This window comes from Salmo salar, chromosome 27 (genome assembly GCF_965601325.2).
Source record: "Salmo salar chromosome 27, fSalSal1, whole genome shotgun sequence".
NCBI lineage: Eukaryota > Metazoa > Chordata > Actinopteri > Salmoniformes > Salmonidae > Salmo > Salmo salar.
Genome location: NC_138317.1, coordinates 16479278 through 16504295, shown reverse-complemented (window position 1 = coordinate 16504295; position 25018 = coordinate 16479278). Strand labels below are relative to the sequence as shown.

At 42.2% G+C, this 25018-nt stretch overlaps 1 protein-coding gene across 1 annotated transcript; it reads right to left on the bottom strand.

Moving 5' to 3' along the window:
• Nucleotides 1–1776: 1776 nt before the first annotated feature.
• On the bottom strand, nucleotides 1777–5649 carry LOC106588534 (frizzled-1). Its single transcript, XM_014177661.3, has one exon. The coding sequence runs from the start codon at nucleotides 5350–5352 to the stop codon at nucleotides 4327–4329; it is 1026 nt and encodes a 341-aa protein (XP_014033136.2). The 5' UTR covers nucleotides 5353–5649; the 3' UTR covers nucleotides 1777–4326.
• Nucleotides 5650–25018: the final 19369 nt, after the last annotated feature.

Here is a 25018-nt window from a genome sequence, read left to right as displayed (position 1 = left end):
GCAACAGTTCTGTCAGGAACACACTAAACAGAAAACAATTACCCACAAAACCCAAAGGCAAAACATGCTCCTTATGTGTGACTCCCAATCAGCAACAATGAGCTTCAGCTGTGCCTGATTGGGAGCTACACACGGCCCAAAACAAAGAAATACAAAAACATAGAGAAAGGAACATAGAACGCCCACCCAATGTAACACCCTGGCCTAACCAAAATAAAGAACAAAAACCCCTCTCTATGGCCAGGGCGTTACACTCCATTTCAACATCATCTAATCCCCTATGCTTAGTCCAATACAGTGACTAAAGAGAGCAAAAACAACTTAGTCCAATCAACGTAAGCTAAATATGATGTAGCTGTCCATGGCACTGATTTCTGTGTCTGTCTGCGCTTGCAAGCAGAAAATAACACTCACCCTACTTGTAGAGAATAGCCAATGCCATCCTCCTCTTTCATGTTGCCTAAACGGTCTATGAGTGTCATAGAGTACACACTTTTAGTTTTTGCTGTCCTAAACTACCTGGCTATAATGATTTAGATGGTACAACGATTGTGACAAAACAAGCAAACTGAAATTAGGCAAACTATTACAATTTTTGCAACCCGGAAATGGCGGAGCAATTTCTGCATATTGCACCTTTAAATCCACTTCAATCACTGTAGAATCTGAAGGGGAGGAGACAGGATAAGCATGATTTTTAAGCCTTGAGACCTGAATTGTGTGTGTGCCATTCAGAGGGTGAATGGGCAAAACAAAATATTTAAGTGCCTTTGAACAGGGTATGGTAGTAGGTGCCAGGCGCACCGGTTTGTGTCAAGACTGCAAACACAGCAGAGTTTTTCACGCTCAACAGTTTCCCATGCGTATCAAGAATGGTCCACCACCCAAAGGACATCCAGCCAGCTTGACACAACTTTTGGAAGCATTGGAGTCAACATGGGCCAGCATCCCTGTGGAATGCTTTTGACACCTTGTAGAGTCCATGCCCTGACGAATTGAGGTTGTTCTGATGGGAAAAGGGGTCCTCATGTTTGGTATAGTCAGTGTAGATACAAGACCATTGTTGCACTCAGTATTTACAAGCATGACAGTGGTCTTAAGTATAGGCCAGGGGTTCCTAAAGTTTTTCTGCACATAACCCCAATTTGACACTAGACCCTAGTTAATACTGTGTGTTTCATATCCACTCAATTGTTGGTCCAGCAGGCTGTTTCAACACACTAAACGTTTGTATTCTATACCCATTTGAAGAGAAGAAAGTTCTTACATTTTGTTTGAAAAAAACTCACAGATTTTCTCAGGGGACACCATTTCAATTTCACCCCAAGTTTGGGAACCACTGGTCTAGGCCCTATACTTTATTACCTTCTTTCAATGTATACTTTTCTGTTTAGTAACACCAGGGTTGTGTTCATTAGGGCACACAACAGCGAACAGTTAAAGTTTTGCAACAGAAAATGAAAAGTCTTGGTAGTGCCTCCCTGTTTCAGCCTATTTTCTTCCATTTCGTATCTAATGAACCCAACCCAATAGTAAATCAACTAGACTGTCAGCGGTTTCAAATAGTCTAATAGCTTTGAGTTACCTTTGTTGGCTTACATTTGATAGATTAGTGTTACAGCAAAGGAGAAAGCACTATACTGTACACTTCCACATTGGCAAGATTTTAGCCGAAACTCTTCAAAATCTAAAAATGTTCATAACTCCCACCACAAAGAAAGATTAAGTCCAAACCACGATTATAGTGAATAAATTGGGGATAGCTTTTATTTTCATTGAAATGATGGTATGCTAGGATTATCTGTTTAATATACACATTGGTAGACAGAAAATGGTGTTAGAAAGTCATATGCAATTTATAAACATTGGTCGGCATACAAATAACATTGACCTCTATACAAACATAGTGCTATAAAAAATAAATGGCTCTGATTAAGAAAATGTAATACCTGGGTAAGAAAATATACCACAGCGTTAAAACAGAAAGATCAATATCAGCGTTGATGCCTTTGACAAAAATGTATAAATGGAGAGAAGCAATGCATAATATGAAGAATCATCAAGAACAAGTGAACAACATGGTCGTGTTCATTGGGCCATGCAACAGAGAATATTTTGCAATGGATAATTGTACAAGTCCATATATTCCCTCCCTGTTTGTCTGTTTTCTTCTGTTTGGTGCCTAATGAACGCAACCCTCTATGTGCATTAGGGCAGCAAGAGCTCAATGACTGATCTCTATCAAAGAATTTATAACATCCGTCAGTATTTTTCATTGAGATTCAAAATTCCATCCATTATAGAGCTGTGACTCCAAAAAAAAATTGGATGCAAGCTTTGTTTTGTATTATTAACCGGGAAGTTTGGCTCCTGGATGCTGATTGGCTGAAAGTTGTGGTATATCAGACCGTATATCACGGGTATGACCAAATTTATTTTTTTACTGTTTTATGTAAGTTGGTAACCAGTTTATAATAACAATAATGTACCTCAGGGTTTTGCGGTATATGGCCAACATACCATGGCTAAGGCTTGTATCCAGAAAGAAAAGCCTTTAGCTGTGGTATATTGGCCATATACCACACCCCCCCGTGACTTATTCCTTAATTATAGAATAACGAATATGACATTATGCGCAACATGCATGTATGGAAACACTACAGTGTTACAGATTTCTAAGGAGGACTCTTCATTAAAGTTGAGAATGTTTTTCATTCAAGGATGCCAGGTGACTAGAAAGAGGATGGATAGTTGTGTAGACAGCTGGAAAGCTGGATTATTGGACTTCAATCACAATAGATCCACCCATACTCTCTTAAAGCAAAGGCACTGGACTGAGCAATCCATTATTGTCAAAGTCAATTCCAGTGATATAGCTTGTGTGTGCAGAAAGTAATAAGTAATAATTTTGGATCTATCCCCGTAAGTAAAAGGCCTTTGAATGAGTGCTAAATTCAAAATAGTTCAATAGCGACAGGCTTTTGTTTACACATAGGGATATTGATCTCATCCCCTAATCCAATATTTCTTTGGAGAAGTCTGCATTCACTTTAATGGTAAAATATCCCCAAAACACAAAATACACATGGTGAAAGAAAAATGAATGCTCAGACATCCCATAAAAACACATGGTAAAACAAATACTTCAATAGAAACGAGAATAAACTATGAAGTGGCCTGTAACCAGGTTTGAAATAGTGGTCTATGGAATGATTGTGAAAAAGGTTATTATGACCAATAAAATACAGCAAAAGTCCAACAGAACCTTGTTGACTGTTTCTCAAATACAGGGAAGATCTAAATTGCACAGGGGAGTGAACATTGGCTCTCATCCAATTCATTTTTGAGAAGGAGATGAGGATGCGAGGAGTATTCAATTGAGATCTTCCCATAGTTCACATGAAACACCACTAAAGGGATGACATGAAAAAGTTCAATGGAGCACAAATAGAATTAATGAAAAAGTTCAGACAGTCTAATTCTCCTCATTGAACTAGATAAGAGCGTTCCTTCTTTTTATATCAAAGTGTGATTGATTAGAATCAAACGTGTGGGCTATTTTAAATACAAATAATGTATACGTAAAAAAGTCTCAGAAAAAAGCTTATTGAGAACATTATATATTTTTTTAAGTGTGTCACAGTAGCTTTTTCATCAGTTCATGCATCTGTGTGTGTGTGTTCAGGGGACAACAAACAGTATTAGGTCTTACGCTGTTGTCTCACCCTGTTCATTGCTCGCCAGTCTCGTATAAAATCTCCTCCACGAATTTGGCATCTTACTCGACCAAATCCAGAAGCCAGAGGTGATACCCACGATCAACATCATCAGGTACTTGATCATGAAGACGGTAAAGTCTGGCGACATCTGCGTGTGGTGGTGCCCAGGGCACGGCACTGCGTAGTTCTTACACGTCCGACTCACCCAACTCTTTTCCCACTGTTCCCTGAACGCCTGCTCATAGAAGTAACACGCGATGACGACGGTGGCGGGCACCATGTAGAGCACTCTGAAGATGCCGACGCACACCATGAGCTTCTCCAGTTTCTCCGTTTTGGTGCCGTCATGCTTCATGATGGTCTGGATGCGGAAGAGCGACACGAAGCCGGCCAGAAGGAATGAGGTGCCCAGGAAGAGGTAGATGAAGAGCAACGCCAGAACGAAGCCTCTGAGAGCGTACACGCTGTTAATGCCCACGTAGCACACGCCACTCAGAACATTGCTGTCCACCTGCCCCACCGCCAGGATGGTGACGGTCTTGATGGCGGGTACCGCCCATGCCGCCAGGTTGAAGTACTGCGAGTTGGCTTCGATGTCCTCGTGACCTCACTTCATCCCGGCTGACAAGAACCACGTCAAGGCTAGGATGACCCACCAGATGGAGCTGGCCATGCTGAAAAAGTAGAGCATCATGAACAAAATAGTGCAGCCCTCCTTTTTGGTGCCTTGGATGACTGTTTTGACGTCGCTGTCAAAGCGGTTGTCGCATACCACCTTGTCCCCCAACAAGAAGCCAGCGATGTAGGCTAATGATACTATGGTGTAGCAGCCTGATAGGACAATGATGGGTCGCTCTGGGTAGCTGAACCTCTGCATGTCCACCAAGTAGGTCAGAACTGTGAACAGAGTGGACCCGCAGCATAACACAGACCATATTCCAATCCATATCTTGGCGAATTTCAACTTGTCCTCATTGAAGTACATCATTCCATGTGGTTTTGAGGGCTCACAAGGTGCACCACAATCCTCCTCCCCAAGAAAACAGTAGTTCAAATAGGGGGGTACTCTCAATGCAACTGGGCATCTAAACTGTCCCTTTACAGTCCTACGCTGCCCATAAGGTGATTCTGTTACATCCGAGGTAGGATTAATAGGAGCGCTTCTATCAGACACGTTTTGCCAGAAGCACAGGGAAACAGGGAAAGATTCACAGGCAATGCTGTCAGGCCACTGGAAGCTGAATTTATTCATTAGTGCCTCGCAGCCCTGCCTCGCTCTCTCGCAGAGCGAGCGACAGGGAGGCAGTGCTTGTTCCAGCACCGTACAAACGGGGGCATAAATGGAGCAGAGGAAAAACTTCAGGTCAGGAGAGCATTGAACTTTCACAAGCGGATAGAACTGGTGCACTTCAAGCCCCGCGTCCTCTTGGTTGGTGTGCCCTAATAAATTTGGCATGATAGTCTCGTTATAGGCAATATCCGTACAGAGAGGAATGGAAATAGGTTGGCCAAAGCCATGTTCAGGAACGGACATTCCACAGTCGCCATGCTGACCATCTGCTCCCCGTAAAAGTGCAAGAATAATCAGAACCAGCAACTGGGAAAACATTCTACAAACTTTGTTGTTCCCCATTCCAAATGAATTCTAATACGCGACTATGTCCGCGCGTAAACACGCAGACTCGAGACCATGGGATTATTTTCCCAGATAAAACAAAACCATAAACGACAAGACTTTTCTGACAGGCTACATACATTACTTTCTATCCTTGTGTGGTCGCTTCCACAATTTACCTCATATACTCGGAAGAGGTTTTAAATCCGTCTGTTGTCAGTGTGTAGCCATTATCTGTCTCCTCCATTTACATTTACATTTTAGTCATTTAGCAGACGCTCTTATCCAGAGCGACTTACAGTAGTGAATGCATACATTCACTACTCCAACTGTCTGTCTGTGTGAGGGTTACGGTCCGGTATCTAGACTCCCCACTATTCACGGAGGGCGGAGCCTTGAAACAGACTAGGTTACTTTTTAGAATAGTCTCAATCTTCCAAGATTGTTAATATTTGGTCCAAAAAATGTGCATATTTCTTTGGTCTATTCTATTTTATTTTGCATTTTTCGAGATAGAACTATATCTACGTATCTACTCTACCACCACTATGTCATTAGCATATCATATCATATGGGTCCTGAAAGTTGCACCCTCCCTCTTCCTCGGAGGCTGGGAGAGTAGACTGCTGTGCACCACGCCACTGTCCCTGGTCGGATTAACACCTGATGGAGAGGAGGTATGAAATTAAAGCCGATTGTGGGGTGACAGATTCACAGCTGGCCCCAGTAACCCTGCAGGCTGCTGTGGCCTTGGTGGAAGGGGGGTTTAGGGAGACTTTAGCTATGCCAGCCAAGGAATATTAAAAGGGGGGAAAGCAACATATTGCAGCACAATTCACCCGTACACGACACACACACACACACACACACACACACACACACACACACACACACACACACACACACACACACACACACCACACACACCCCCCCCCCCCCCCTAAATATGACCCCCCCATAAATACCTTTCTCCCTTCCCCTCTCTTTCTGACCCTACTGAAGGACTGTTGAATATAGAGAGTCTGGGAACATCAAACAAATGGGGAAAAGTAACCATATTTTGGTAATAAAACCAGTTGGAAATATGCTTTGGAACTTAATGAGTATGGATATCAGTACGGTTGTCATCTGAGACATTATGACTGATGACAGGATGACATAAACTGTACCTGGGAAAGTATACACCCTCTAGTTATCAGAGTCACATGGAATTGTTATGCAATGGAAATGTTTGATATTGAAATTGTTTGTTAGGAGATTAAATGTAATTTTAGCTTCCAATTGAGAGAATTGGGTTTCATAAGGAAAGTGCCCTGCTTTATCAGTGGCCCGCCCCTGTGAAGAGACAGGGGTTATAAACGATGACACACCCTTCTCCCCTCGCCACTATATAAGACAATGACACAATGTAGCCGTGGAGTTCCACTACGTGAGGTCTGCAGCCTCTGCGTTACAAGGACACACATGTCAAGTACAGAACTAAGCCAACCTCGGCGTGAGCTTTGGTTGTGAACGGTATGAACTTTGAACTTATTCACTACAGAAGTGATACTTCCTAGCCGTTGAGTTAGCAGCGGCCGCTGTAGACGTGGGCTAGGAAAGGACGGACGACGGATCCATTCTACCACAGACGAAGATACTACAACGTATCCACTTTACCAACATTGACATTCTTCCGAGGACAGGAAGATCTGTTGGCCAACCCGGCCAGCATCTACGACCAACCTACCGAAGCGCAGCTCAGAGTAAATATTTATTGCATTTTCCTTTTCCAAATGGGCGGTAATTTAGAATGCATAAGATTCTGTATTTACGATAGCATAGCTGCTGTTACTTTGTTCCTAAGTCTTCCCGCTCTTTCATTCAAGCCCAACCCCCTTTCTTTGTGTAACAAGCCGCCATGTCGGCTCCGTCCACCAGGGACGTTTTCTGTATGACATCATTTGTATTCTGTGTATATGTAATTCTGTGTGATTAGTTAGGTATTTAGTAAATAAATAATGAAACCCAATTTTGTATTGCTGATTCAACTTGTTACCCAGGGTTCATGAAGATAACCAAGAATTTACAACTTTCATTATGAGACTGAAATAAGGTGAGGATTGAGATGACGGCTATCGATGTAAAATATTACTAAGTCTTTTAAGAGTTTATTCGGAAGATAACGGCTCTATAAACGTTCTTCCGTGGTGCCCCGACTTTCTAGTTAGTTACATTTACATGATTAGCTTAATCAGGTAATATTAATTACAGAGAAAGGATTTTATAGAATAGCATGTCATATCACTTAATCCGGCATAGCCAAAGACACGACTCCATGTAGGGTTTAAAGGTCAGGGGTAATTCAGGGCCGTGTACATTAGGGCACAGTCAACATAATAAGAACGTTTGAATTTGTCTTTGGACAAGTCCAGGTAATTTCCCATTTTACTCAGTTTTCTTCTGTTTGCTGCCTATTGAACACAACCATGTAGTCTCCCAGTCTGCGTGCGAAGTGTAGTCCATCAGTGAGCGCCACTTCCACCACCGCTGCATGGGAAATATGTTTTAGCTCATTCATACCTCGGAGCAACAAACTGACAGACAAGAACGATAACTCTCCCCTCCCTCCTCTCCTCTCCCCCATTGCAGATATTATCAACAAATAGAGCTCTAAAGAACACAGCGTATCAAGTTGGATCGCCTCGGGTCTTTGAGTACACTGGTTTAGGAGAGCTGCAGCACAGCAGACTCCTGGGGTTGCTGTTCTAAATCAGAGTTAATGAGTGTGAAGAAGAGCATAGTAGTTTATCACTGTATTATATATAAGGTTTTGAGCTGGCAGTGTATTTTTGACTGTACCCCTGTTCAGTCTACTAACTAGTGTACAGAAAAGTGTTTGAGACAATCTACTGTTTATGGTTTCACCTCTTGACTATGTCAGAAAGACAATGAGAATACTGTAACTACTGTATCCCATACCCTGTAGAGGAGATGTACTGCAGTTCAAATGGAGAAATATTTACAATGCAGAATTGCCATATTTACAGAAAACATATAGTGCCAACTCAGACTCCAAGCATATGGAATTATGAGAGAGGGTTCATGAAAGGTTTGCTTCAAAGACCCCCCTTATATTAAACTAGGTAATGTCCTGGGGGAGAAGGTAGGAAAAGGACACAGAGATTCATTGGAAGAGGGGATATTTTTCTGGTTGAATTTAAATGCCAAGATAGATGGTAGCAATAACTGTGTAGGGTCTGTTGCATATGCAAAGTATCATGTGTTTATGTCTGTGCCTTGGTTTGAAGTTACTTAAGAAGACATTTTACTCCTTGTATCCTTATACCTCAGCTATGAGATTTAGATTAATTCAGACGTTCTCGAACAACGTAGAATAGATACTGCAATGCAGGTCCAGTTGAATTGAGTGTGTTACAGTAGCCGAGGTATAAGCCATGGGCTTATTTAAAGTAACAAACATAATTCATTCAACCTATCGTTGGAACTAGGAAGAAAAATCTCTTATTTGTTTTGTAGTCAACTTTTACTTAATACTACTATGACTCTAGCAGAGGAGGTTGGTGGAAGGAGTTATAGGAGGACGGGCTCATTGTAATTGCTGGAATGGAATTAATGGAACGGAGTCAAACATGTGGTATTAATGGAACGGTATGTTCCATGAATTCCGTCCCAGCCATTGAAATGAGCCCGTCCTCCTATAGCTCCTCCCACCAGCCTCCTTTGGAGACAAGAGTACCGTACATTTATAAATTATCTCTAGTGTATAAATTAGGCAACTCAGTGCTTGTCTAATTACCCAGTCAGTTTATTGAATGTATGTGTGTTCATAACAATTAATTAAAGAGTAGACTTGAAAAGTAAATCTGCTCTGAAATGTGCTGCATATTTCCATACATTTACAGACCCCTGAGACAGGATGGAAATAGGCTATGATTGGAAATATATATTCATTTAGTGTTCTTGGGGTAAGTTGCCAAGATGCTTGGTTTTAAGTTGGCTACTTCTGTCATTCCAGTTGGAAAATTAAGTAAAACATGTTGTGATGTGCACACACAGTGTGTATTTGTGTGTGTGTGTGTGTGTGTGAAAGAGAGAGGGAGAGAGGGATATGAAGGAGAGAGGATGAAAGAGGTGAGAGAAAAATAGAAAAGATCTGTGAGTTTGTGAGTGTGCATCTGCATGCGTGCGTGCTTTTTGCTTGTGTGCCTTCGCTGAACCCCCATGTTTCAAATTAAAACCGAATTACTCCGGACACGTTTTACATCCCTCACTTCTCCTCTCACTCTTCTCCATGACTTATGTTCCTGATATCTATGCCACGTAACCCACGAGGCTCCAAACTGAGTAATCTGTGGAGCAGACTGGGATGAAACAGCGCCTCTTCCCTCCTTTTCCTGATCCCAATCCAGATCCACAGCCTCACTGCCAAGCAATTAGGGTATATTTTTGGGGCCTAGAAATGTATCCTCTAATTATCCGTGTCGGGAGCATGTGGTTTGTGGAACATCGTTGCCCTCTGCCCCTCACAGCAAGTCTTCTTACAGGGATGTGGAATATAAGACTGATTGGAAGCACGGAGAATAATCTTTCAGAGTATTACAGTCAATGAGATTGGGGCATAGGCCATATGAAATTAAGCATGTGAAAAAGGCCTAGTTTTAGTAGGCAAGCACATGTAAGGTACAATAGAAATACAGTACCAGTCAAAAGTTTGGAGACACCTACTCATTCAAGGGTTTTTCTTTATTTTTTCTATTTTCTACATTGTAGAATAATAGTGAAGACATGGAATTATGTAGTAACCCAAAAAGTGTTAAACAAGATTCTTCAAAGTAGCCACCCTTTGCCTTGATGACAGCTTTGAACACTCTTAGCATTCTCTCAACCGCCTTCATGAGGTAGTCACCTGGAATGCATTTCAATTAACAGGTGTGCCTTGTTAAAAGTTAATTTGTGGAATTTCTTTCCTTCTTAATGTGTTTGAACCAATCAGTTGTGTTGTGACAAGGTAGGGGTTGTATACAGAAGATAGCCCTATTTGGTAAAAGACTAAGTCCATATAATGGCAGGAGCAGCTCAAATAAGCAAAGAGAAATGACAGACCATCATTACTTTATTACTTTAAGACATGAAGGTCAGTCAATCCGGAAAAATTCAAGAACTTTGAAGGTTTCTTCAAGTGACGTCGCAAAAACCATCAAGCGATATGATGAAACTGGCACTCATGAGGAAAGGAAGACCCAGAGTTACCTCTGCTGCAGAGGATACGTTCATTAGAGTTAACAGCACCTCAGAATACAGCCCAACTAAATGCTTCACAGAGTTCAAGTAACAGACACATCTCAACATAAACTGTTCAGAGGAGACTGCGTGAATCAGGCCTTCATGGTCGAATCGCTGCAAAGAAACCACAACAAAAGGACACCAATAAGAAGAAGAGACTTGCTTGGGCCAAGAAACACGAGCAATGGACATTAGACTGGTGTAAATCTGTCCTTTGGTCTGATAAGTCCAAATGTTTTATTTTTGGTTCCAACCGCCGTGTCTTTGTGAAATGCAGAGTAGGTGAACGGATGATCTCTGCATTGTGTGGTTCCCACCGTGAAGCATGGAGGAGGTGTGATGTGTGGGGGTGCTTTGCTGGTGACACTGTCAGTGATTTATTTAGAATTTAAGGCACACTTAACCAGCATGGCTACTACAGCATTCTGCACCGATATACCATCCCATCTGGTTTGTGCTTAGTGGGACTATCATTTGTTTTTCAACAGGACAATGACCCAAAACACACCTCCACGCTGTGTAAGGCTATTTGACCAAGAAGGGGAGTAATGGAGTGCTGCATCAGATGACCTGGTCTCCACAATTACCCAACCTCAACTCAATTGAGATGGTTTGGGATGAGTTGGAAGGCAGAGTGAAGGAAAATTAGCCAACAAGTGCTCAGCATATGTGGGAACTCCTTCAAGAGTGTTGGAAAAACATTCCTCATGAAGCTGGTTGAGAGAATGCCAAGAGTGTGCAAAGCTGTCATCAGGGCAAAGGGTGGCTACTTTGAAAATTCTCAAATATAAAATAAATTTTGATTTGTTTAACACTTTTTTGGTTACTACATGATTCCGTATGTGATATTTCATAGTTTTGATGTCTTCACTATTATTCTACAATGTTGAAAATAGTAAATATAAAGAAAACCCCTTGAATGAGTAGGTGTGCCCAAACTTTTGACTGGTACAGTATGTCATTATTTTTTGCAGGAGGTAATTTATATGAAATGGATGACGTAGTACACAACTGTGAACAATTTTCGGGGACCAGTTTTGGCTCGTGAGTAATACTTTCAAAACTAATGGCTGAAATAATACAAAAGCTCTGGAGCATCACTTTAATAGTGTTTCTATGTGTATTTTGATGCAATATGAATATATTCCTAGCAACATGTGGCCCCTATAAGTTTGCCTTGCTCCATGTTGGTATAATGTATTCGCCATGTGAATAGTGGGGTTAGTCCTCATCTCAGATCTGTCCTTCACCTGCTGGGAGGAAACAATCCCCCTCACCAATGGGAGGCCTACAACCATTCAGGCGTTCTCCGTGGCAACCTTAGTTGCCTCATTGTATTTTAGCCCGTAGCTCTTGCAAATCAGACGAAATTGAATTGAGAATTGCTTGTGCATGGAATCTTGTTAGCCAACAACCAAGCGTAAAATTGCCACCCTTCTATGCTGGCATGACGAGTCAATCAATCTCAAAATATTGATTTAGTTAAAAGGATGTCGCCTGAAGGACTGTCGGTGAACACACACACCAGTTTGTAGAGAAAAACATTGCAGATCATACTGGAAGTTTCTGTATTTTATTGTATTTTTTTTTAAGCAAGATATGCATCTCCTGTTCTTTTAAAGCTCTGGCTGGCTGGGGAATACTTCACAGATATTCAGGCTGTGTTGAAACGGGATTCTGAAATCATTTAAGTTTTTTAAAATACAAATATTATAAAAAGCAAGATAAATATTTGCATGGATAGAAAAACTTGATCCATGTCAATGTGTAAACACAATGTATGCCTACATGCATACTTAAAATGTTGTCAATTCTGTCTAAAACACTTTTTTGTGCCATTCACTGTGTATTCCCTTCAGTGGGGGTAAATCCACTTGTTTAGCAAAAAAATAAAACAAATACTATATATATATATATATATATATATATATATATATATATATATATATATATATATGTGTGTGTGTGTTTGCCTGTTTTGCATGTTATTTTGGCATTAATATCAACGTAAAAAAAAGAAATAATTGAGTTAATAAAGTCGCATACAAATTGTGTCTCTTTTTTCCTTTATTAAGTAAGGCAGCTCCAAAATGCAGATGTTTCAGCCGAACTCAGTGCTTTCTGTGGTGGTGGGGCAGCCAGCGGAAAATACAGAGCATAGGGGTTGGTAATGTTCTCTAGTTGCGCTTTGATTGGCTCAGTGTTCTGTCACTCATAGGGACACTAGGTCACCGCAAAATCTACAGGTAGAGCTCGAAAATTCAAGCTACGTAGGTGCTGCCATAGAGTTACATTAGAAGTGCCCATCCAAGAAGGCAAAAAAATCAAATGATGTTATATCTACAGTAGCTTTGATTGTCCACGTCATATTTTCTAAATCTTAACTAGCAAGCTAGCAGTCATAATCATGAATAAAGTCGACAATCTACTGGCAAATCCTTTTCAATCCTTGTCATATGAAGAGAAATGATGAAGATAAATTATACATAAAACGTATCGGTGCTCATGCTGTTAATCCAGCATGACTTCTGCCTCGCTCAAAAAAACTGGAAACTTGGAACTGGGAAATCTCAGACTTCAGTGAGTTCAAGAAAATCTAGAGAATGCCACTATCTACCTAGAGAGCTTTCATCTGTATTTTTTATAGCTGTCTACATTCCACCACAGACTGATGCTGGTACTAAGAACGCACTGAATGAGTTGTATTCCGCCATAAGCTAACAGGAAAGCGCTCAACCAGAGGCGGCGCTTCTAGTAGCCGGGGACTTTAATGCAGGGAACCTTAGATCTGTTTTACCAAATTTCAATCAGCATGTTAAATGTGCAACCAAAAAAACTCTGGACCACCTTTACTCCACACACAGAGACACATACAAAATTCTTCCTCGCCCTCCATTTGGCAAATCGGACCATAATTATATTCTCCTGATTCCTGTTTACAGGCAAAAATAAAAGCAGGAAGCACCAGTGACTCGATCAATAAAAAAGTGGTCAGATGAAGCAGATGCTAAGCTACAGGACTGTTTTGCTAGCCCTGACTGGAATATGTTCCGGGATTCCTCTGATGGCATTGATGAGTACACCACATCAGTCATTGGCTTCATCAATAAGTGCATCGATAATGTCGTCCCCACATTGACCGTACTCACATAACCCAACCAGAAGCCACGGATTACTGGCAACATACAAACTAAGGTAAAGGGTTAGAGCAGCCACTTTCAAGGAGCGGGAATCTAACCCGGAAGCTTATAAGAACTCCTGCTATGCCCTCCGACGAACCATCAAACAGGCAAAGCGCCAATACAGGACTAAGATCGAATCGTACTACACCGGCTCTGATGCTCGTTGGATGTGGCATGGCTTGTAAACCATTACAGACTGCAAAGGGAAGCACAGCTGAGAGCTGCCCAGTGACACAAGCCTACTAGATGAGCTAAACTACTTCTATGCTCACTTCGAGGCAAATAACACTGAAACATGCATGAGAGCACCAGCTGTTCCACGCTCTCCGCAGCTGATGTGAGTAAGACCTTTAAACAGGTCAACATTCACAAGGCCGCAGGGCCAGACGGATTACCAGGATGTGTACTGCGAGCAACCTCTCCCTGTCCGAGTCTGTAATACCAACATGTTTTAAGCAGACCACCATTGTCCCGATTCCCAAGAACACTAAGGTAACCTGCCTAAATGACTACCGACCTGTAGCACTCACATCTGTTGGGATGAAATGCTTTGAAAGGCTGGTCATGGCTCACATCAACACCATTATCCCAGAAACCCTAGACCCACTCCAATTTGCAAACCGCCCTAACAGATCCACAGATGATGCAATCTCTATTGCACTCCACATTGCCCCTTCTTACCTGGCCAAAATGAACACCTATGTGAGAATGCTAATCATTGACTACCAGCTCAGTGTTCAACACCGTAGTGCAATCAAAGCTCATGAATAAGCTAAGGACCCTGGGACAAAACACCTCCCTCTGCAACTGGATCCTGGACTTCTTGACGGGCCTCCTCCAGGTGGTAAGGGTAGGTGACAACACATCCAACACGCTGATCCTCAACACAGGGACTCCTCAAGGGTGCGTGCTCAGTCCCCTCCTGTACTCCCTGTTCACTCATGACTGCACGGCCAGGCACGACTCCAACACCATCATTCAATTTTCCGATAACACAACAGTGGTAGGCCTGATCACAGACAACGACGAGACAACCTATAGGGAGACCTGACCGTGTGGTGCAAGGACAACAACCTCTCCCTCAATGTGATCAAGACAAAAGAGATGATTGTGGACTACAGGAAAAGAGGACTGAGCACACCCCCATTCTCATCGATGGGGCTGTAGTGGAGCAGGTTGAGAGCTTCAAGTTCCTTGTTGTCCACATCACCAACAAACTAACATGGTCCAAGCACACCAAGACAGTTGTGAATAGGGCACGACAAAATCTATTCCCCCTCAGGAGACTGAAAATATTTGGCATAGGTCCTCAGATCCTCAAAAGGTTCTACAGCTGCACCATCGAGAGCATCCTGACTGGTTGCATCACTGCCTGGTATGGCAAATGCTCGGCCTCCGATCGCAAGGCACTACAGAGGGTAGTTGTTGTTACTTTTATTCTTATTCTTACTCGTTTAAAAAAAACTGCATTGATGGTTAGGGGCTCGTAAGTAAGCATTTCACTGTAAGGTTGTATTCGACGCATGTGACTAATACAATTTGATTTGATTAATGTATTGTTTCGTGTTGTGTTGTGTTGTGTTGTGTAGTGGCTTTGCTGGCATGTATCCCAATAAATGTTTTTTGTTTGGCCCACCAAGATTTACATGCTAAAATCGCCACTGAATCCCTTATATTTACATGTTGGACCAGGGAACACTTTTTTTCTGGAAATAAATTAGCTTTCAAAGCATTCTAAATGTTTTGAGTCCAATCATTCATGACCAGCATAATGCAAATCTTGAGGGATCCTTTGATTTTCAAAGCATGTCTAACATGAATAACGCAACTACGGCTAGGAAACACACATATTCACTCCCTGAACAATGTCTGGGCACTTTTAATTAAACAGTTTTAAAAGATGAATTATGCATTAGCCTAAAAAAGCTTCCTCTGAATTTTATAGCACTGCCAGAACCGAGAATGCAGGCTTTGCTCAATCAATATGTGCTATTTGAGAGAAAAATACAGATTCCCATTTCCAAGATTGGGAAAAATGTTAATATCTACAATTTGTTTTTTGAAGACTAGTTACCATCCTGTACATCAAAGTTTTTGGCAGAGAGGTAAAAAAAAAAAAAAAGTGGCACTTCACAATGCTTCATATGCAAAGTTAGTGACATATGGTGGATATACACTCAAAGGCCAGTTTATTAGGCACACCCATTTAGTACCAGATCAGACTCCTCTTTGCCTCCAGAACAGCCTGGATTCTTCGGGTATGGAAATGCTGCTTAATTGGTATCAACGGACCTAACATGTGCAAGGAAAACATTCCCAAGACCATTACACTGCTGCCACCAGCCTATACCGTTGGACTCATGCTGCTTACGTCAAATCCTGACTCTGCCATCAGCAGGAACCGGGATTTGTCGGACCAGGCAATGTTTTTCCACTCATCAATTGTTCATTGTTGGTGATCGCGTGCCCACTGGAGCCACTTCATCTTGTTTTTAGCTGATAGGAGTGGAACCCAGTGTGGTCGTCTGCTGCAATAGCCCATCCGTGACAAGGACCTCCGAGTCGTGCGTTCTGAGATTCCGTTCTGCACAACACTGATGTACTGCGCTGTTATTTGCCTGTTTTTGGCCCGCATGTTAGCTTGCACAATTCTTGCCATTCTCTTTTGACCTCTCATCAACAAGCTGTATTCACCGACAGAACTGCTGCTGACTGGATGTTTTTGTTTGTCGCAGCATTCTCTGTAAACCCTAGACACTGTCGTGCATGATAAGCTCAGGAGGCCGGCCGTTTCTGAGGTACAGGAACCGGGGCGCCTGGCACGACGATCATACCACACTCAAAGTCGATTAGGTAATTTGTTTTTCTCATTCTAACGTTTAATTGAACAGTAACTGAATGCCTCGATGCCTGTCTGCTTGCTTTATATAGCAAGCCATGGCCACGTGACTCACTGTCTGTAGGACCAAACCATTTTTTGTGAATGGAGTGTATGTAGCTAATCCATTGGTTATTTAGCAAGGACAACTTTATATTCTAAAGATTACAGGCACTTCTAAAACTACATGGTTGTTATTGAAAGCAAGGCCTCAAAACATTGAAAAAGTGCTCTGCCACATTGATATATGACATTTGACAATAAGTTTGAAGCTGACTGGCTACTTCTTGAGGAGTATTTATTGTTATTTTCCCAGGTTGACCTCTTACACACTGGAGACCTGAACAAGGCAGGGTAAGATAAGTGCTTATATGGGAAAATTTCTGCTGTTTTGACTCAACATGCCCAGGCCCCCTGTCCAACAAACAGTTATCAGACTTTCTAAAAGGGGTCATCCATTTTGGGTGGCACTCCTAGTGGGAACAGACAGACCCAAACAAGCCAACCAACAAAGAACCCATACTTCCACTCCCAGAGATGCCTAAAACGCCTCTCAATGGGGAGAAAAGGTGTGGAGAAAAATAACAAATTCTTCCTGCTGACAAAGTGGCAAAGAACAAATGAAAGCACTCAAGGGTGGCAGCGAGCATCAAAGAGTTGATGAGCTGAATGCATTAGGTTACAGAAAGCCTGGTGAGACATTACGACTCGCTTATACCAATATGATTCCTCCGAATTGCGCCTCACAGCTTTGCTTAGTTTGTTGTTTCCGAAATAAAAGTTGAGAAGCACTTGCAATTTTTCAAATATCTTCGAGCTCTCTCTGTCAGACGCAAAGGTGCTTCGCTATTATACACAAAGTGAGTCAGCTGCAAGGTTTGCTTAGTTAAAAAAAACACGGAGGGACAATAAAAAATGGAAGTGCTTGTTTCATTTGGAACATGCTTTGTCGTCTGTTAAATGAAATGTAGCATTTTTATGATACAGTCCTTCTTTATCCGTAAAGTAGACCTAGATCCAGTTTGTTATTATGTTACACACACACACACACACACACACACACACACACACACACACACACACACACACACACACACACACACACACACACACACACACACACACACACACACACACACACACACACACACACACACACACGTGCAGCAAGCAAATAACTCATCATATCCATGGAGGACATCAACCTGTGGGCCTACATTGATTCTTCCCTCTCTTTCACACCCCACTTCATCCCAGAACAAAACCCTACTGACAATACTAAAATCGTATTTTTCAGATTAGTCCCCTTGCCTCCCTCCCTCCAATAGTCTCCTCTCGCCCACCCCTGCCCAATGTTTCTTTTCAAGGCAGCATATGCTAAGAGCTCCGTCAATACCCTGACAACAGCTATCTATTTTCCTCCCTCGCTATTTTACATCTCAAGCGGCTCATTCTACCCGTTGACAGGGGGACCAGCCTTCCAATTCAGTAGCTTTCACAGCTCTGACAGTTGGATCCCTGAGCCTGCCGCTGGTTTCAAATAGAGACTTGTTTAGTCGTAATGAACTATTCTGCACAAACTCCCAAAGGTATGGCGGCTTGTGCTAAAAGCGAAAACTGGACTATTCATGTCGGCTTTTTTCTGAAATCTCTTTCTGTCACTTGGTCTCTCTTTTGCTCTCACTCTCTCACACTCTCTCTCACACACTCTCTCACCATCTCAGTCCAGTTTTAGGGTTTACCGTAGTTTTTTTGTTTCCACTTGGATGACTTGTTAGGCAGGGGATAGAGAGATAGTTTGAAGAGTAAACAGCAGGGAAATGTGAGATATGGGTTGGTTAGGTTTAGTGTGAGGGGGAACAGTTAACATTTTGTAACATCACTGCCAATAAACAGCTTGACTCAAACCTTCACAACTTACTTTTTGTATTCTGGAGGGATTCAAAATAGTGGAATTTATTCATATTTTGGCAATACTTTGGGCTGAACCAAGGAAGAAGCAGTCTTGATATGTGCTCATAAGAGACCACTACTTTGACTTGCCAACCCCAAATGATCATACTGTAGGATAGCTTGTGCTAATGTAAAACTTATGTCAATGAGAAACGACCGTTAGGAGAAGGAGAGAGAAAGTAAAAGAGAAAACTCAGACCGGGAGAGAGAACTCAGAGTTAAGTCAAAGGAGAGAAAAATAGTGAGAAAGAGGAGAGATGGAGCAATAGCAAGACTGCAAAAGTACCAGATGTGTAGGAAGATTATGCTAATTTGACTTATTCATAGTCAAAACACCTCCACACATGTCAGAGAGGACTGCATTTGGCCCCTCTAGTGATAAACAAATTATACATGAAATCAATTCCTTCTCTCTCAATACATTTCCCTGTTTGCCATCCATTGGAGCCTTGTGCTCTCTCCTGTTAGGCTAACATGCTGCATTTCTTCTTCTAATGAGAGCATGGGAGCAGCCACAGTGCTAAGGCCCCCGCCTGCCTGCACCGATCAGCTCCTCCCATTGCAACGACAGTCAGCGCTAACTAGTCACCTGACGCTAACAAGTCTAACTGTAGCCCAGCTCAGTAGGTTAACTATACTGAACAAAAATATAAATGCAACATGCAACAATTTCAATGATTTTACTGAGTAACAGTTCATATAAGGAAATCAGTGAATTGAAATAAATTCATTAGGCCCTAATCTATGGATTTCACATGACTGGGCAGGGGCGCAGCCATGGGTGGGCCTGTAAGGGCATATGCCCATCCACTGGAGAGCCAGGCTCAGCCAATCAGAATGAGTTTTTCCCTACAAAAGGGTTTTATTACAGACAGAAATACTCCTCAGTTTCATCAGCTGTTCGGTTGGCTGGTCTCAGATGATCCCGTAGGTGAAGAAGCCAGATGTATATGATTTCACATCAATGCCTTCAACATTTTGTTCAGAGTACAATTACCCCAACATCTACCCTCTATCATATGATGCATTAACCAATAAAGCAGCTAACCCCAACCCAACTATGATGTTTAAAGTAGCTCCCAGACCAAACCCATCTGCATGTCTTATAGTGGAATCTAGTCTCTCTCTCTCTTTCACTCCGCTTCTTCTGTCATGGTGTCTTCAAGCTCACCCATTATGCAGCTGGACCTCACTTCACGTGAGAACTATGCACCCCCCAAGGAGAGACATGACGATCTTTACCGCTGCAAGTACTGTACGGAGTAGTGTGTGTGGCCCAAACCAACGCTGTACCAACACCCCCGCCTGGTGTCTCTTGATGTACACTCTATCCCCAGAATTCAGCCCTTGCCCTTAGTTATCTCTGCTTTCACCTGAGGATATACACACAGCAACACCTCGGTAATTTCCTGACAACATAAACTCTCCTCCTATGGCAAGATCACTAATTTGTGAATAACCGTCTCCCCTGTACTCCCATCGGTCTCCCAGTTACCAGTTACCAATCCATGTGGCACGAGTCCTCATAAACTGATATCCCAACAATGCTACTAAAGTAACCCCTGTTACTACTAACATGGCCCATGACTAGTCTCACAATACCCCTCATTTGCACAGTAGTCCAGTTCCATGCTGTCAATATAGCATCCTTCGCTACTAGTACTGCTCCATCAGTTACTGTCCCTACCGTGACTGCCATGAGAATTACTCCTGCATGTAATCTGTCAAATATTCACCGGTTGTTAGAAATTGGGAAAAAGATTAATGATTTGGGAAAAATATCCAACCCAACAAAACTCAGAGTCACAGGTGTCCTGAAAGTTTACCATAGTGTCTGAAATTCCACCACTATTTTTCTAATCTCACCATGAACTAGGTATGTGTAATGTTCAACTAAATTCCCATATTGTGTACAGTTATCTGTCCTCTCTCCCTCCCATCTCCTGTAACAATATACAGTCTCTGGGAATGATACTCCTCTATCATTACATCTAACCCATAACACACTAGTCACTACTCCTAGTGCATTTTCCACAGTTATAAACATACTAACACATTTTCAAATAAATTAGTCAATATACATCATTCCCTCCTCTGGAACAATGAACACCCTTATGTTCCATTAAACCTAAAAACATATTGACTTGAAAAGGAAAGAAAAAAAAGTAGATGTTTAATAACTCATTGATGCGATGTAACATAACAATTCTGAATACAGGGTAAAACAAAAGACAACTAGAAACTTGCATGGTTGTCCCAAGCTATCATCCATTGATTCCCTAACAAACCATATCCCTTCAGGATGACACTTAGAGATAAGGTTTCTGGAGACTCTCTTGGCCAATGTTTTTTAGTAGCGCCCCCACCCCTCATCGTTCTTTAGCAATTCTCTCTCGCTGTATCCCAATCACAACTAAAAATATATATAAATTATCCAACCCAAATCTAGAATGACAGTCCTTAGTGCTTACTTTGAGTCTAGGACTCGAATTCCAGCTTCTCAATTTAGCACACATCATCCCTGTTAGAACATACATTTATAAACAACCTTTTATTGCTGGTGGTAACTCACGAGTGGCCTGGTAATGAAAAATCAGTATCTCAATGCATTCTTAGTCTAAATAGTTCAATTACGTCTGTCCTTCATTTTAAGGTTAACCATGTTGTTACATGAACTGAACTCTCATTTTAATATGGTGAAACTCTTCCTTTGAAAATATTTTTTTCAAAAGAAACATTGGAAAAATTTGAGACCACCTTTACTCCACACACAGAGATGCGTACAAAGCTCTCCCTCACCCTCCATTTGGCAAATCTGACCATAACTCTATCCTCCTGATTCCTGCTTACAAGCAAAAATTAAAGCAGGAAGCACCAGTGACTCGGTCTATTAAAAAGTGGTCAGATGAAGCAGATGCTAAATTACAGGAATGTTTTGCTAGCACAGACTGGAATATGTTCTGGGATTCCTCCGATGGCATTGAGGAGTACACCACATCAGTTACTGGCTTTATCAATAAGTGCATTGAGGACGTCGTCCCCACAGTGACTGTACGTACATACCTCAACCAGAAGCCATGGATTACAGGCAACATTCGCTCTGAGCTAAAGGGTAGAGCTGCCGCTTTCAAGGAGCTTATAAGAAATCCCACTATGCCCCTCGACTAACCATCAAACAGGCAAAGCGTCAATACAGGACTAAGATCGAATCGTACTACACCGGCTCCGACGCTTGAGGGATGTGGCAGGGCTTGCAAACTATTACAGACTACAAAGGGAAGCACAGCCGAGAGCTGCCTAGTGACATGAGCCTACCAGACAAGCTAAATAACTTCTCTGCTCGCTTCGAGGCAAGTAACACTGAAACATGCATGAGCGCATCAGCTGTTCCGGACGACTGTGTGATCACGCTCTCCACAGCCGATGTGAGTAAGACCTTTGAACAGGTCAACATTCACAAGGCCGCTGGCCAGATGGCTTACTAGGACGTGTACTCCGAGCATGTGCTGACCAACTGGCAAGTGTCTTCACTGACATTATCAATCTCTCCCTGCCTGAGTCTATAATACCAACATGTTTCAAGCAGACCACCATAGCCTGTGCCCAAGAACACTAAGGTAACCTATCTAAATGACTACAGACCCATAGCACTCACGTCTGTGAGCCATGAAATGCTTTGAAAGGCTGGTCATGGCTCACATCAACACAATTATCTCAGAAGTCCTAGACCCGCACCAACAGATCCACAAATTATGCAATCTCTATTGCACTCCACACTGCCCTTTCCCACCTGTGCAAAAGGAACACCTATGTGAGAATGCTATTCATTGACTACAGCTCAGCGTTCAACACAATAGTGACCTCAAAGCTCATCACTAAGCTAAGGACCCTGGGACTAAACACCTCCCTCTGCAACTGGATCCTGGACTTCCTGATGGGCCGCCCCCATGTGGTGAGGGAAGGTAATAGCACATCCGCCCCGCTGATCCTCAACACTGGGGCCCCTCAGGGGTGTGTGCTCATGTACTCCCTGTTCACTCAAGACTGCACAGCCAGGCACGACTCCAACAATATCATGAAGTTCGCTGATGACACGACAGTGGTAGGCCTGATCACCGACAACGATGAGACAGCCTATAGGGAGGAGTTCAGAGACCTGACCGTGTGGTGCAAGGACAACAACCTCTCCCTCAACATGATCAAGACAAAGGAGATGATTGTGGACTACAGGAAAAAGAGAACAGGTTGTAGTGGAGCAGGTTGAGAGCTTCAAGTTCCTTGGTGTCCACATCACCAACAAACTAACATGGTCCAAGCACACCAAGACAGTCATGAAGAGGGCACAACAAAAACTATTCCCCCTGAGAAGACTGAAAAGATTTGGCATGGGTCCTCAGTTCCTCAAAAGGTTTTACAGCTGCACCATCGAGAGCATCCTGATTGGTTGCATCACTGCCTGGTATGGACTCCGACCGCAAGGCACTACAGAGGGTAATGCGTACGGCCCAGTACATCCCTGGGGCCAAACTTCCTGCCATCCAGGACCTCTACACCAGGCAGTGTCAAAGACTCCAGCCACCCTAGCCATAGACTGTTCTCTCTGCTACTGCACGGCAAGCGGTACCGGAGCGCCAAGTCTAGCCCAAGAGGCTTCTAAAACAGCTTCTACCCCCAAGCCATAAGACTCCTGAATGGCTAATCTGATGGCTACTGAGACTGTTTGCATTGCACCCCACCCTCTTCTATGCTGCTGCTACTCTCTGTTATTATCTATGCATGGTCACTTTAATAACTCTACCTACATGTACATAATTACCTCAATTACCTCGACACCAGTGTGCCCTGCACATTGACTCTGTGCCGGTAAACCCTGTATATATCCCCGCTATTGTTATTTACTGTTGCTCTTTAATTATTTCTTATTCTTATCTCTTTTTTCTTAAAACTGCATTGTTGGTTAAGGGCTTGTAAGTAATCATTTCACTGTAAGGTCTAGACCTGTTGTATTCAGCGTTTGTGAGAAATAAAATTTGATTTGATTTTGATATCTAATAGTTAAATCATAGTTTAAAAGAAGGTGACCTGGTTCTACTCTTTTTGGCCATTTTCTGGTGTTTTGTGGTGGAAAACTGAGTGGGTCTTGCACAACACGTCAACCCTGTTACCCATAGATAAAACAGGCTGGAAATGTTTTAGAAATATATTTTTGTTGTTGTTGTGAAGCCTGCATTCAATTGCCACTCCCTGGAAATGTGATTTTTATGACAGAATGTAAACATTTTGCAAAATTGAAAGTTTTTTTGACCAAGTTAGACTTCTAAATAGGCTCACAGAGCCTAGACGCTTACAGTTTTCAGAATAAGATGTTTGCGCACAGTTTGTAAAGCCACTTAATAAGCATTGCCTGGTTGTATTGAATTCCAGATAGAAGACTTTCCCCATAGTTAAGTGTTGTCATCTGTAGCTTTAAACAAATTCCCATAAGATTGGTGTATTTGATAAGCTGTGAATAAAATGTACTCTATCAACTCTTGAATGAATGTTTTCACTTCACAAGGACATGCAAACTTCAACATGAGCATGCTGTTATGACATCAAAACATAATACTTAAAAAAAGGGGTAGTTATTGCTGTGGTACATGTGTTTTAGTAAGTTTGCCTTTGGGCAGTTTGACAATGAAAGTGAGACGTACAAAGAATGTATGAACCTGTCATGAATCACATACTGGCTTGACTTTGCACGGGCAATAACATGATATCATTTCTACATAAGGTATTCATCAAAACTGGTTACTTAAAACCATCTTCTGTCCCCTGCAATAAGAGAGCATGTTTGAAGTAATGAATAAGCAACATACCGTATTTTATCTAACGTCCCTCTCTATTTAACAGTTATTTACTTGAATAAACAAGGCTAATTGAACTGTAGGCCAGAGAAACAGGAGCCTACAGACATCATTCAGGCTGAAGGCATAACAACCTACCATTTCTCTCCTGAAAGAGCAAAAGAAGACCCTTTTCAAAGTTGGTGCCCAGGCCTGTTCCCCAGAAAGTTTTATCTCCCTTGTGTGACTGAAGTGGTTCATGCTAAATGTAGGCCACTATCACTAGCGGAGAATATTTCTGCTCCAGGGCAAAGGCCTCTAAATACATAATATCACAAGGCTTAAAGCTGTGCCAAGAGTACAGAAGCACCTACAGTACACACCAAAGTAATTTCATTTATGTTAATCTCAGTAAAATCATGCCAGCACACATCAGATGTTTGTTATTGTAACAACCTTAACCCAACACCCCTGAATTTGCTACAATATTGTGGCAAGGTAAGAATATGAACCCAGGTTGTTGGTGTGATAAGCAAACACCCTACGCATCGCACCAATAG